This window comes from Melanaphis sacchari, unplaced genomic scaffold, assembly GCF_002803265.2.
Source record: "Melanaphis sacchari strain LSU unplaced genomic scaffold, SCAv2.0 Contig8_pilon_pilon, whole genome shotgun sequence".
Classification (NCBI taxonomy): domain Eukaryota; kingdom Metazoa; phylum Arthropoda; class Insecta; order Hemiptera; family Aphididae; genus Melanaphis; species Melanaphis sacchari.
In genome coordinates, this window is record NW_020271635.1 from 2008834 (window position 1) to 2025140 (window position 16307).

Consider the following 16307-nt stretch of genomic DNA (forward strand, 5'->3'; position numbering starts at 1 on the left):
GCTAGATTACCCACCCACATCATATTATGTAAATAGAGAGAGAGAGAGAGAGAGAGAGAGAGAAAGATAAATACTAATTGATGACTTAAAATTGTATTTTTCTATCATCCAGTATATCTAACATTGATCATCTGAAATTGTATAATAATTTACATAATGCTATTATCATAACAGTTCAACTTGTCAATTAGTATGCTCGAGATGTATTTTTAATATAATATACATATAATTTCCATAATACCATAAATGCCAATAATATGTGATAAACAGGGATGTAACCAGGGCAGGGTTGCATGAGATCTGGATCCCCCCCCCCCCCAAATATCATCGATAATATTTTCTTTTATACTTTTATATATAGAAAAAATTACTCTCAAACAAACCAAACCAAACCACATAATAACCTCTTGTCTGTGTAAATAAAGACTTACACAATATTAATATCTACCTACCTCATAAAGGATAAATTTTTAATATAATAATCATGATTTTCGTTTATCAAATAACTAGATAAAATTAATACAACCGAATTGAACGTTCGTTTTATTCTTTAAAAAAAGCAAAAACACTACTTCGAAAAAAAATTGGAAATTACCGTTTAACAGGGATGACTCTTTTATCCATTCACTAGGGAATATCAGTTTCACCAAAAGACGTGTTAGATATAATGGCAAAAACTAAAAGAAAATTATTATTAATATAACTTGTACCTACATTTTTTATTTATTTTTTTTTTTTATTATTATTATTATTTACTAAACAATAATTATTACTTTTGAATGTTGATACTACAATAATTTGATTTTTACTTCAATAATAAGAATTTTTTAAAATACCTATTAATTTTTTTTTTTTAACTTGACTCCCTCTAAAACAAACCCCTGGTTACGTTCCTGGTGACAAACCCTGAAAGTTTTTCCTCCTGTATTGTTTTTATTTATTATTTTATTGTTCATTTTTGCGGATTTGCATTTGTCTTGGTTAAAAAAAAAAGTTTTTAGTCAATAAACATAAAACATGTCAATAAAAACCTATGGAATAAAATACAATTTATGTAATCCCGAAATCCATTAATCACGCACTCACTTAATAGGTACGGTATATATATAATATGCGTATGTTCGTTGATGGTATTGGTTCGGCTCGGGAATAAATTACAATTTCTAACGATTCTGAATGAATTAAAAACCACAAAAATTTCAATATGCATTAATAAACAGGCTCTTTCAAACACGTACGTCTCAATAACGCCCCCCCCCCTGTTTAGATTTTTAAAATTGTTTTAAATTAAATATTTAGCATACAATTAGCTTAAATTGACGTGGCTAATTTTGAAATTTGCTTGGCACCAGGTCGGAAATATCCTGAGTGCGTCTCGTTTTTAATTTTTACCTTTATCATAGCCCAAGTGCGTTCATAGTCTTATCAAAAAAAAATTATGGAATAGCCCGAGTGCGTCCTAAATTTACAGCTATAAGTTCTATTTAAGATAAAATTATAAAATCAACTTTTCAAAATACAAGTATGAGTGATTTGACAATAATCAAATATGTTGGTTAAAATTTACAACTATAATACTTTTTTTTTAAAGCTATGGTTGTGGAACACTGAAAACGATGGGAAAATTGCATTTTAACTTATATAATGATTTTAATAAAATAAATAAATAAAATTTATCTTAAAAAAAAAAAAAAACTTTTAAAAATAATTAATACACTTGTCCTAATTCAAATGTGTAAATTAAATTAAAATATATAATTATAAATAAAAATAAAAAATATTTTTGAGATTTAAGCTAGTTCAACTCCTCGTGGTACACCCTGGATAACTCTAAATGAACTGGGACACACTAGGGCTATACCAAAAATATGGAGAGGCTGGAAAAATGGATAAAAGAGAGCATAGCGTTTGGTACTTGGGGCTTTTGGCGTACGATTTTGAAATAGGTCACGCAAATTCACGCTAATTATTAGAAAGGAAAAAACTCTTAACATTCAAAATTTGGTTGAGAGGGATTGTAGAAACATTTTTTCAACTCTCCTCCATCCTATTTTCATTTTTAAAGTTGATCTGGTGTCAAGTAAATTTTAAAATTAGTCACGTCAATCAAAGCTAATTGTATGCTAAATATTTAACCAAAAACATTTTTGAAAATCGAAATGAAGGGGACTGGTGAAACGTACGCCTTACAAACTGACTTACGCGCATTCGATGATGATATTCAGTAAATAACGTAAGCCAAAGCATTATTACAAGTTACAGTATATGCCATAAGATTTATTTCTCTCACACAAAACGTTCGTTTTCTCAAACAATTCGAGTGTACTTAAAAATAAAGATATGTGTATACGATCTCAAGTAGTAATTTAAACAAATATACTGCTCTTTAAATTACAGCTTTTAAGTTTTAATATTTATTTTCTTACATATAAAGTTATTGTTATGTTGAATAAAAACGTTTTAACAGAGATTTAATTTGAATTGAATTTGATCCATTTAATCAGGAAAATATTAACCGTATAAAAATATTTACTAATAAAATAATAAATCAATTTTTCACTATATATTAACGTTTAAAAAACGACAAATAGACATCCGGCGTAGTAAGATTTTATACACACTTAATAAAATATTACAAAGCAACACTAGACACAAAACAATACAATCTATAAAATAGTTACTTTATCATTACGTTTGACAAGAATAATTATTGTAATCTAACCAATGTTCACTATAGATTTGCTACAGTGTTCCACTAATATTATGAATCAGCTACAATACAATATACGTATTAACTTGGTCGCATTTAGTCATCCAAAAATAACTGCGACTATATTTTAATCGACCATCTATTATCATTATTCATTTAACATAATCTATACTTAAATAACGATAAAAATTCAAAACATATAATAACAATAACAATATTATAGCGCTCAATAATGCAATGTTTGATGTTGTGTGTTGTATTTAATATAAGTAACGAGATGAATATATGAATTTTTAAAGTACGTGACTAACACTAATTACATAATATATATATTTTGTTGTTTAAAACATAAACACCATTGAAAAAACTTCTTACTATATGACAAAGTTATTATAAAAATTAAAAACGACCAATAACTAGTTTAAAACAAACTTTGGTAAATAAATACCTGAACAAATTTGTTAAACATTGGTTAAAATCAAAATATCGAAGTACAAATATAAAATTTATTTAATTGTAAACAAAAAGAAACAATATTTAGCAATAAATTACATAATAATTTATTGAGTACAAGGTTCTATAGCTTATTATATGAGTATTTTTTTATTTTTATTTTTTATTGATGACTAAAATGAAGAAATATTTGTTTTAATGAAAAATTAGTTAATTAATTATTTAACTGAAATAATAAACTTATATTATTTATTTTTTTATGTAATTAACAAAAAATTTAAACTTAATTTCTAAACTTACGGATAAGCACTATAATATTAAAGAAATATTAAAATACGTAATAATTTTCACATATTTAAATGCCAAGTATTTTATAAATATATTTTTAATTAAATAATAAGTATCAATTATGATTTTTTTTAAGTTACATAAGTACATCTATGCGTAGTTTAAAATATAATGTATTCCATCTATAAAATATTGTTAATTTTAAATTCGAATACAACATATTGCATTAAGTATATTTTATTCTGAGTAGAGTGATACAATTGTTGATGAATTGTTTTACAATTATAAGAGTGTTTTATTTATTTTTTTGTGTGTGTTATCAGTTTTGGAGAATTAAAAATGTTTCAATTTCATATTTTGAACATGGATTATGATGAATAACTGATAAGTACCTAATTTTAAAAATAATCAAAAAACTTTGTTTTGTTTATTTTAAGTCAAAAAAAAAAAAAAAAAATTAATAACGTTAAAACTTAAAATATGTACACAATATTTAAATTAATTAAATTTTTTATTTATGATGATACTTTCAAAATACTTCAGTTTTTTGATGCTATTTTGGACATTTTTGTCTTAATCTATTTTTTTTTTCTATTTACGTTTAGATAAATATATATTTAAAAATTGAAAATTAAAAACCTACGCTATAATACAGTTTTTAATTCGATAAAATAGAAAATTTTGTTATGTACAGAAATTCACGGAAATTCAATCGATTTTTGTAATTGTTTTTATTTTTATTTATGTATGTGCATTATTTTAAGTATACAAATGGATAAACACTATATGATACAAAAATGTATTTATGGGTCATCACGTTGTTAACGTCTTTAACGAGAATATTATTATCGACGAGCAACATCATTATATAACCTCAATATGAATGGATGGTAAATAGTATAAAAACAGAACGGTCTAGTTGAAATATAAATTTCCATATTATTTACTTAATTATCAATAATAACATAAATAATAATAATAACAACAAAATATTTATTACATATTATTATTAACCAACAGTTGATGTATTACTTGAAACCAATTTTACAGTCCAACAATCATGCAGACTTCTGGATAATTTTTTTAAGAATATTATGAATGTTAATGAACTTAAAAATAAAATATTATTACATAGAAAATATCATCCAAGGATAAATTTTTATTTTATGATCACAATATAATAATCATTTTATTATAATTTATAAATTAAAAAAAAAATAAATGACTGTTTAAGGGAGAAATAAAATAATATAATCACAATAATAATAATTATAATAATAAATTATATTGTAGTATATTTTACCTTATATTATTTAAACATAAAATAAATAAAATTACAATATAGGAAATATGTAAGGAATAATATTAAGTAAAACGCCTAATACGATAATATATTATATATAAGTAAAATGTACCCATATAGGTGTAATAAATGTATACATAATCAGAACGACAGCCGAAATTCTTTAATCCGCTAATACCCTTCTTGCAACATAAGCTGACAACACTGCTATTCCGCGTAAGAATCTTAACTTAGTTTTGGAAACACTTCAGGATCGAACAAATAAAATTAACGCAAAAAAAGTGAAAAATCAAAATAAATACTTAAAAATCTGTGCAAATCACTTTCACGTGGAAAAAATCTTCCCAAGAATGCCCTTAGTTAACTATGAAAAACATCATTATCCCTGTTCAAACTGAAATTAAATACTAAGGCATAATATTAGATAAGAGAATAACCTAGGATCCTCACTTAAAATAAAAAATAAAATCAGCTAACAACAGACTTCATCTTCATCCTCTTCTCAATTCCAAAATACCACTTAAAAAAAAACTACTTATATATATATTTGAGTCAATCACAAGACCAGTTTGATCTTATGGAATTGCAGTTTGGGGTCCTGCCAAACCTTCTAATACCAGGCCAATTCAGGCATTTCAATCAATTACGCTGCGGTTCTAACTTACGCCCCGTAATACGTTTCAAACCTTTCTCTATACGACGACATAAAAATAAGTACTATCACTGAACTAATCAAAATAATGTATAAACGTTTCCACCAAAATTTAAAAACACATACAAATACTCAATAATATACCACATGTTCATCACTACTCCTTTTAAAAACCCATTCTACAGATTAAAGCGTAAATGGTGTAGAGACCTATTAAATAAGTAAAAAAAAAGTGTTACCAATGGGTTTCTTCCTCAACATGTCACTTATGTTATTTTAATTTTATGTTTTATAAATATTAAATTAATTTCTTGTAAAAAAAAAAAAAAATTAGTATTCCAGTGAATTACATTTACAATAATATATTAATACATAGCATTGGATATCGAATTCAAGTACTAAATACTCGCATCATTATGATCTATAGATATAATTAAAAAGTGTATATTCAAACATAATTAATTTTATATTTTTACATTATAAAAAAATCAAAAATATTTTAAATACTTAGGTGATTGTTCACTGCCGTATAATCGTGAAAATATTTCTGTCAAAAAATCTTAAGCATTTACAAATAATTGATTGATAAGTTTTTTTTTTAAAAAAAAAAGATTGAATAATTTATTTTTAATTACGTCTTCAATCCAGCATCGTCCTACTTAGAATATTAATTGGAATAAACCGAAAAATCCTTTGCACGTTTTTGATATTCCTATAGATGTATTGAAATATTGGAGAACAATACAATTCAAGAGCTCTATAAAACCCACAATAGACCAACGTTATTTGCGTAAGTTAATTATGTAACGTTGACGTAATATACAAAATAGATTAATACGAGAAAATGTCTACTATAGACAAAGCCTTTAACTTAACAAAACAATAAAACTTTGATAGAAATCTAGTGTAAATTTGTGATTTAATCACAACACAAGTGCGTCGAAAATAACAATTTTATTAACTATATTATTACCATAACCCAAACATGTACACAAATCAGCTACGGACTATGTAAATTACATATCACTATATATACCTATTAATTTCGTCACCTTCGAAAGAGATTCAGCGATATTCATCAGATATTTGTCACAGCGTTGATTTTTGTTTGATTGATGACAATTTGTGTGACTGGTTAGAATATCTTATAGCAAAGAATTTTACTGAACGGCAAAATTAATATTATACATCTAAATTTATTCGTACGATGTACGGTGGTGCCTGAAATAATATTAAAATTCAATATTTAATGCCTAATTATAAAACATTATTGTTTAGGGATCCGAATCGTATAATTAATTAATAAGCCAGAGCTGATATTTTACTTGATTAATATTTTAAACGTAGCTAGTTTTCAAAATAGCTATATAATATACTATTTTGAATAATTATCGTTTATGACTTATTTTTCAGATATATTGTCGGGCTTTACACGTGGCTTTACAATTTTTTATGGTAGCTAATTACATGTGGATGTTCTGCGAAGGACTGCACTTGCACATGGCATTGGTGGTGGTGTTCGTCAACGACGTGTATGCGATGCGTTGGTTCTACGCTATCGGCTGGGGTGCGCCCGCAGTGCTTACCGTTCTGTATGTTTCGTGGAGGAGTAATTCTGAAGACACCACGCAGTGAGTGGAACCCCATCGGAAAACGTGAAAAATCCATCGTTTCCCATCAATTGAAATTTTAATACTTACTTGCGTATAAAATGCTTATACAATCGACTCTCGATAATATGGGGAATGTAATTATGTATATATACTATATTGATACCTCCATTAAAAATGAAATTATTTGGTTATTTGCTTCTCCTGAACAATTTCAAAAAGTGGACATAGCTGGTTCTTGCACCGGACCTTTCAATTCAAACCTTCGGTAATTCAAAGTAAATACTCGGTCCCTTGAAAATCATGCGGTAATTCAAAGAAAACAATGTATTTAAGTACACTCGGTAATTCGAAATTAAATTTTAGGAAAACTGGCCACTAACATTTGAAAATTCGAAGTATCATTCATTCAACGCTCAGAAATTCGAAGTATATTCACAAAATGTATTTTATCTGTATTCTTATAATCTTTTTGTATATAATTTACAATACAATCGTATAGAAACTTAATTTATTATTTTCGATAACTATAGAATATTATCGTAAGAACCTTATCATTTTATAAATTTATTTCTTAATCGTTTCTAATCATAATTTAACTCGTCGAGTCGTCGATAACTCTAATAACTCTAGTATGTACCACCTAATTTACTGAAACAATTAATATGTAGAATAATAAAAACAAAATAATTTTCTCAACTCTCTATAATTCGATTATTTTATCCTCTCGTTATTTTGAACTACTCAGCAATTCAAATTCTCGTTAATTCGAAGTTTTTCAACAGTCCTATCAACTTCAAATTATCAAGAGTTGACTGTATTATAAACTATATAATATTAGCCCACTCGCATTATATATGCGTACCTATTTGGTTTGTTCTACGAGAAGTAAAGACTATTGCTGAAATAACGATAATCTAATTGCAAATTATATCACTTTTTCTATCGAAAATATACAAAACACATTATAATAATATGTCAGTGAATGAACTTATAGACACGATGCGAGGATATTTTAAAGCCCGTCCTAATAAACGCCTACTCATCGTACAACATCATACGTGCTCTGTCAGCAGGTAGAACTACCTATAACGCGTGACTTATCCTTTAGAATCTGCATATCTATGTTAAATGTTCAATGAAAATTAATATTTTAGCTTCTAAAATATTCACATGGTGTAATTATATACATAATTGGCCGTTTTAGAATTCTGCGTATATTAAGGCACAGAAACAAAATTTCTAATTTTTCAGTGTTTCAAAATTGTATAAAAAAAGCAAAAATATCTCCTTAAATTTAAACAAAACAAATTTATGTAAATTGGAGCTCAGGACTTAAAAGAGGGAGAGGGTTCCATCACAATGAATTCTCCACTTAATAATATAATAGGCGTACGTTATAGGCACACAAATTAGGTAGTATTTCACGTTTTAATTATGAGAGGAATTATCGTGAAATTATATACTCGTATGTTTGTATAATATGAACTTAATGTATATTATGTGAACACGATCAAAAGAATGTTTTAGTGGTTTCACATAGAAAAACGTTCATTTCCGCACGCTCTCGTGCGTGTTTGTGTGTGTTTAATTAAAAGAATAACATAATATGTCAGTGGTCAGTCTATTTATTAGTTAACATAAATAATAGTTTCATCTAAAACATCGTTTCGACAATAATATTACGGTTATACATTGTAAAAAAGCGGTGCTCTCTAAAATAAAAGGAATTCACTCAATGCCTACACAATGTGGGTATATTAAATAAATAGTGGTTATTAAACTTTTTTCCACTTTTAACAATTTACTTAGACAAAAATATCGTAGGGTTATCAGCTGTTATGCGTCACATAAACGATTCAATTTTAAAGGAAACTCTAAATAACGGTGTACGACGATTCCTAACTTAAATTGGATTATTATTGTTCATAAACTAGAGAAACATATTTTGCTTTATAAAAATTACAAATTATTTATGTTTTTATTCTGAAAAGCGTATTAGAATTTTCTTATCAATAAAAAATACAAAATTATAAAATATTTTTTAAACGTAACATAATATTTCTGTGACACGTACTGTGTATTTAGATTTTATTAATAATAAATTGTGAGCATATTATACAAACTGCGGACGTAAGAATTATAATTGAAAGACAGCCAATTGCGTACATTAATAATATTAATAAAACTATGTTTATGTATTTAAATTTATAAGTTAAATAATAACCCGGTTAAAACGAACGTGGGGATTGTTTTGAAGACCTTAAAAAAATCATTTCACTGCGTAGGTACGTTGTTACTAATTATTTTATAACATTATATTTATGACATTCCTAATTAAGTGGAAAAATATAATATTATTATAAATACATATATTTAACATGGATATCATTGATTGTACCGAGTATAGTCAAATTCTTATTTTTGTTCAAACACCAAAAATATACATTTTAATATTTCATATGTGAAAATACGTAGTACATCGTAGTCTAAAAATATAAAATACAAACCAAGTAATTAAACAAATAAATTATAAAATGTATTTATATAGAATTTATTAAAAACGCGTACATTAAATTCAATAGCAATAACAATACCCCACTTACAGTATGACCAAACAAAAATAATAAAAAATTGGTTTCTCATTTTTCTACGTAATGTCTTCTATGCTGGCTAATGGCTACTACAAATATAAAATACAACTATAAGTCACTACTTCACTGAATTTCGAGACGGTTAAACGTATACGAGTACAGATAACATGATTATTATTAACTATAATATATCATGATCAATAACTTTTCACATATGACGATTGACGTGATTCGCGTGATTCGGATTAACTCATACTATTTATCCAAATTAAATAACTTAATTTATCTACTTCGATCATCATCGACAATATTATCGATCATATAATAATAAATACCAGTGATTTATTAAACATGTAATGCTCGTTTCATTTAAAAACGAAAAAAATTAACGAAAATAGCTAAATTTATATTAATAATTTATTCACATTTTATATTTTTTAAACCGTACATCTTTTCTAATAATTGTTACTGATTAATCACAATTAACACAATTGATTATCTAAGCATACTGGTATTATACCATATTTTTTTAATTTTCAATAATCGGTTATCGATTATAATTGTCAATACACAAATTGTTAGAGTAATATTCAGAAGTTATAAGCTCAAATATTGATACATAACCAAAGATTAAAAAAACTTATCAGAATCACGATATTAACTAGTAGAATTAAAAAATTACCATTTGAGTTTCAATACATATAACAATACGGTAACAAAGCTATCAAGTATACTCATTAATATTATTTAAAACAATTTATTTTAATTATAGGTTTTGTGTACCTACAGATAATGGTTAAAAATAAGATGAGCGTGCCTGTAACGTATTTCCAAGTATACATTACATATTTTATATAGCTATATAAATGTACTTGTTATTATAAATTATTAATTAACAAAAAAATTCTCTCAAAAAATGTATTAATATTATTTTATTTTATACGTATTGTAACGAAAACAGATATCTAGTTAAATTACTTATATTCATGTATGCTTTTATTTTTACTTAAAGAAAACCAAAATCATTTTGATTTGAGCCCTAAATGAAACGAAATAGTACTTATTTATTTGTTATAAGCATATCATAAAATATTATAATTAATAATTAAAATATGAATTTCACACAGTTTCTTCATATAAAACGAATAAATGTTTGTGGTCAACATGGATTTTAATACTTATTTAAATTAACATAATTACATATCATAATATAGAGTTTTTAAACTTTTTAAACAATATAATTTCCTGAAACTAGAACTGTATGCATTAATTAATATTTAAAACCTGATGTAAATTATGGATATTAAATTCAATATTAATTGTTTCATATAAAAACAATATTTTCCACAATTTTAATAGAACTTGTATTTTTAATACTATACGTATTATATTATAAATAAACAATTTCAATGTCATAAAATGCGTATAATTCTGAGCCCTGAATATACATTTAAAATTAACGTTGAAGGTTCATTTAATACACTAAATATAATTTAAAGGTACACATTTATAATAATAACGTTAAATTCCACATCACTATTTATTGTTATTTATACTTCATGTGGTGCATAATTTATCTTACGTTCACTAACATTTCTCATGACAATTATCGAAACGTATCACTGCATGGATTTATAAGTAATGCAGTATAAATATTGGATGTTGGCAAAACGTCAGAGTATAACAACCATATAATTTTACATTAGAGTCACGTTAATCTAAACGGGATTGGGGTAAAAAGTCGTTTGTATTACTTATGGTTTAAAAAAAATAAATACATACATTTTAATGCAATTTAAATTTTAAAATTTATTTTTGCCTACAAATTAAAGTGATAATATGTTACAAATAATTATTATCATTAAATTAAATTGCATAAAAATATTTAGTTTTTTTTTTAAATTTTTTTTATTAAACACTGATTCTTTATGCTGATTAATTACTTTTTGCTTCAAATATCTGAAAAACATTAGTTTTTCACAGTTTTCAACGATATCTTCAGCTATCAGGTAGACATATTCAACGCTTTTGTGACTTTTAAAGTAAATATTTTTTTTAAAAAGCAAAAAATCATCTTTCTCCTCCTCGAAAAAATCTTTGGTGACGATATGCAGTTAACCCCCCTCCCCCCGCCCCACAATGACAATGTTAAATCTCATCTTCAGCTGACTAAAATTTGGGTGTAATAATTCTTAATTCCGTTCTGATTAACCAATATTTGGATGACGAGACCCTGCTGTAGTTAATTGTAATTTATTATAATATGAATACCTATACCCCCAACACGTATCAATACCAAATAATATAGGGCGAACTCGAATAAACCAACATTTCTGATGTTGAGTTTAAACAATTTTTTTGTACAAAGAGAAGGACTTAAATACTAGGTCGCAATAACATACAACATACTTTGCCATCTATATCTGTAATCGAATTGGTGCGATTGTATTCATGTAATGAATATGTGTGTACAATAATGATGTATTTCGTATAAATAGTTTTAAAGGCGTTCTCGAATAAATTACTCATCATTGTAGTCAATAAAACAAATACAAATCGAAATTTTTAACGCATTATCATTTAAAATGTAGTACTTATATAATATATAATATAGCATCAACACAAACTGCGATACAAATTGTAATAATAATTTATATTTTATGTTTACGACACGAAAAAAAAAAAAAAACCAATCCTAAGAATAATAATAATAATAATAATAATATTTCAGGTGTTGGATGCACGACAGCCACTGCCAGTGGGTGCTGACTATACCGGTTTTCGCCTCCATACTGACCAGCTTACTGTTCCTGATGAACGTCATGCGGGTGCTACTGACCAAACTGCACCGAAATTCGACAAACCCGGCGCCAATCGGCGTCCGTAAGGCGGTCAGGGCAGCTCTGATCCTAGTTCCGTTGTTTGGCATACACTACATTCTCATACCGTATAGGCCCAAGCACAAGACCACCATAGAAACAGTTTATCAAATATTTTCCGTAATACTTGTGTCCACCCAGGTGAGTGAGATGACGACGAAATCACACCTGTATTTTAATTACTACCATTAATACTTTTTCAACAATAATTATAATATTATATATTTTATTCATATTTATTATTACTCCAATACGAGTTATATATATATATTTATAATATACTAAGTAAACGAGTATGGATATGATAATAATACGTGAAACGTTTGGGCTTATTTGAAACTATTGACTTTTTTTTCGTCGTTGAATTCAAGTGAATAAAAAACGTTTTATGACGAAGAAACAAATTCACGACCACGAATATCCTAAACCCATGAGGTACGAGACCGATCCATACCCATAAATCTAGTATCTATATGATTGGATACCACGTGAGTGTGGTGTTGGGTAAAAAACTCTATGATTAAATACTAACGATTAATTTATTAATGTCATTATAAATATTATTGATTTTAAATTTATTATAAACTATAATATAAACATAACTATACATTTCATTAAATTCGCTAATAGTAATTATAGGATAATGTAAATTTATCAATATTAAAAAATTTCACTATAAAAAAAATAATAGTTGGTAAAATTAATATTAAACTTCGTGATTAAATATCAAATCATTGTTCATGGTTATATTTGTTTAGCTTTATTTTTTATTAATCAATAGTAGCAATAGTGGTATTTGTCCCCTGCTCATTACACTCGCCTACCACCATAGATTTTGCCAACCCTATCTGATATTTTATTTCAAATGTTTTTTATATTTCAATACTCAACTATATTCATGTATTTTTTTTCAATCATTTTTTTTTTTATTATTATTATTATTATTATTCCACGACAATTATAAAAAAAATAAATAATAAATTAATAACTTTTTTTATATTAAAGAGAGAAAACATGTATTTAAAATTATTATTATATTATATTATGACCTTATTCATAAGTTATATTTATTATAATTTAATTGTTCGGTTTTAATAAGCCTTGTTTATAAAGTTAAATTGTTTTCCCAACACCGAATATGATGATGTGCTCAGATTTTCCAAAGTAAAAGTAACGCAAAAATATTTTAACCTCCACTTACCAATTAACATCGTTCAAGTTAACACATTGTCATGACATGAAAAAAAAACATGTAACCAAAGACTAATTGTACAAAAATTAGAGTTTTTTCAAAATTTAAATCAATATAAATATAATTACATGGACATCCAGGCCGCGATGGCTGATTATATATGGAAATCCGAGAATATCTGAGCACACCTCTATAGCAACTACTACTGTCATTTTCTAACCGTGTCATTTATTGTCGTGTTCTGCAGGGCCTCTGTGTATCCGTGTTGTTCTGTTTTGCCAACGTTGACGTACATGGAGCGTTTCACAAGTATATACGGAGGATCAAGAGACGTGGCACTACGCACACCAACGTAACGGGCACTACACAACCAGTCCAATCGCAGATAAGGGACGCCATCGTCTGAGTGGCGACAGAAAAACATTATATCATAATATATTACACGTATTATATTGTATAGGAAAAAAATAAAATAAATGTCGTAACGCGTTTTTTGTGTGTTCTAGAGTTGAACATTTTGAAAACATTCAGCAGAATCTTTTCGCGGCAAAACTTGTATGCTCCCAGTCCTCTGAAAATAAAAATTAAAACTTTTTAAATAAACAATAGTGAATACAGTCATTCGTCAATATATTATTACTATTATACCATATGCAGTGAATTTTTTTTATATAAAATGCTATTTTTTTTTACTAATTTTTTCAAAATTCAGTTTTTTGAAAATATTTCAAATATTATGAATTAAAAAAAAAAAAAAAAAAAACGAGTTATAAAGTCACCTGGGTCTGTTGGTCTTCAGTCACCAATAGACGTGGGTGATTTTGCGGCGAGGAGACAGACGTGGCTCTTAAGCAAGGATTCCACGATCTATTTTTGTTGATCCAGCAGTGTTTCCACCATTTTTTCATTTCGGAAAGTACCTGCTCGTAACAGAACATAAAAACTATTATTATCTAAGATCAATTGATATTAATACTATAAACATTGTCGGCGCCTTCACCTCTCCGTTGAAAAAGCAAAATAACAGCGCCACGCACAAGCCTTGGCCCGAGGCGACTACTGCGGATGTAACTTGGTACACAGGCTCCCAAGAAGTACCGGGTTCCGGTCGGAACGGTGTCACAATGTACTGAAGCCCGAGTAACGGTATCAGAATGAGTGTAGCCCGGACAGCTTTGCCTGTCCGACTCGATGACGCCGGTGCTTTATCATAGCTGTCCACACTGCAATTGTTCCGTTTGAAGCTATTGGACACAAGGGCATGACTCGTATTTGCGTTTATAAGCTCAAAATATTTATAACAACGATACCGGGCTGTTAACTGTCTTTGCTAAAGATATCGGTCCGGTTTATGGATCGAGACTTTACTCACCTTCGGAGGCTGAACGACTGCGTCCGTTCCCTGGGCGCCGCGTGCTTTGGACTGGACATGGTGATCTGCCGGGCGTGTAACTTGACTAGCAGTAGTCTGACGATGTTTATCAGAAATACGAGGTTAGCCAACATTGACAAGCAGACCGGGCCCGACAATATCCATGAGTAAAGAGATTCGTGTATCCAACAGCTAATGTGTAAAAACAAATAAATATATGAATAATTGAAACGCTGTTGCTGGGTTGCATGAACTTCATTGAACAAATAGCACGATGATTAATGAATAAAAATGTATTCACCCACTAAACGTTAATTTAATTTTCAATAGTGTCATGTAATCACTAGATTATTGGAGACCAGTTAATTAAACTAATGGTCCGATTTCGACTCTTTAAATTACTGTTAGTCATTCAATTTTTTATCACGTCGTTACTCTACTCTATTACCTATATTCAAATTAAAACAGCTAGAAGAGTTATTACCACTTTTCTTGTGATGAGTTTCAAACTTACACATAAACTTTGGCATCATGTTTAAAAACCGATTCATTTTTATTCGACTATTTGTGCCATCCAAATAGCTGAATAGAAAGATTTAATGGTTCGATAAAAATGTTCATTAAAATACATTTAAGAAACGGTTTTATGCAACCCGGTATATGTATAAATGTAAAATTTAATGTAAATGTGTAAATTTAGTGATAGTATAATAGGTGTTCGTGAATGTAATAATACATATTTAATATATAATTTATTTATAATAATACATTTAGATATATAATTATATGGCTTAAAATGAAAATATGGTGTGCGATTTAAAAAAAAAACTGATTAATAAACAAAAAAAATATTTTCATTTAAAGCCTAATTTAAACAAAAGCTTCATTATACAAATCCACTGTTTTTACATTAAATACCTATATTAAGGTCTGTGTTATGTAGTGTGCAATAATTACAATTGTTATATTTTTTATTTCAAGTCGTTAAAAAATGTCGCTTAAACGTATTACTCTATTTTATATTTAAAAAAAAGTATTTTTAGTTATTAAAATAAAAATTGTTTGAATCAATTACAATTTTTTACTCTTTATCTCTTAGTCAAATGTATCCATTTTGTATTATATATCTTTGTATAATGCAAAAATCAAAATCAAAGCTTACAATAAGATAGAATAATTTCATATCTTTAAATAATACATTTTGTATTATTCTCACTACTAATTTTTTTCACATTTATTATGTTAATAAAATAT

General features: G+C 27.1%; 2 protein-coding genes across 2 annotated transcripts in view; one reads left to right on the plus strand and one right to left on the minus strand.

Annotated features, from left to right (window-relative positions):
* The window catches only part of LOC112602540 (calcitonin gene-related peptide type 1 receptor-like), a 99660-nt gene extending 85337 nt beyond the window's left edge, over positions 1-14323 (plus strand). The window contains exons 7-10 of the mRNA XM_025350661.1: positions 6820-7037; positions 12342-12630; positions 13929-14125; positions 14188-14323. Coding sequence (XP_025206446.1) covers positions 6820-7037; positions 12342-12630; positions 13929-14087 — 666 coding nt within the window. The 3' untranslated portion in view covers positions 14088-14125; positions 14188-14323. The remainder of the gene's footprint in view (positions 1-6819; positions 7038-12341; positions 12631-13928; positions 14126-14187) is intronic.
* LOC112602538 (calcitonin gene-related peptide type 1 receptor-like) overlaps positions 14160-16307 on the minus strand; it is a 62298-nt gene continuing 60150 nt past the window's right edge. The window contains exons 8-11 of the mRNA XM_025350660.1: positions 15054-15245; positions 14682-14925; positions 14461-14601; positions 14160-14252 (exon numbers count right to left, since the gene is read on the minus strand). Of these exons, the coding sequence (XP_025206445.1) occupies positions 14184-14252; positions 14461-14601; positions 14682-14925; positions 15054-15245 (646 nt within the window). The 3' untranslated portion in view covers positions 14160-14183. The remainder of the gene's footprint in view (positions 14253-14460; positions 14602-14681; positions 14926-15053; positions 15246-16307) is intronic.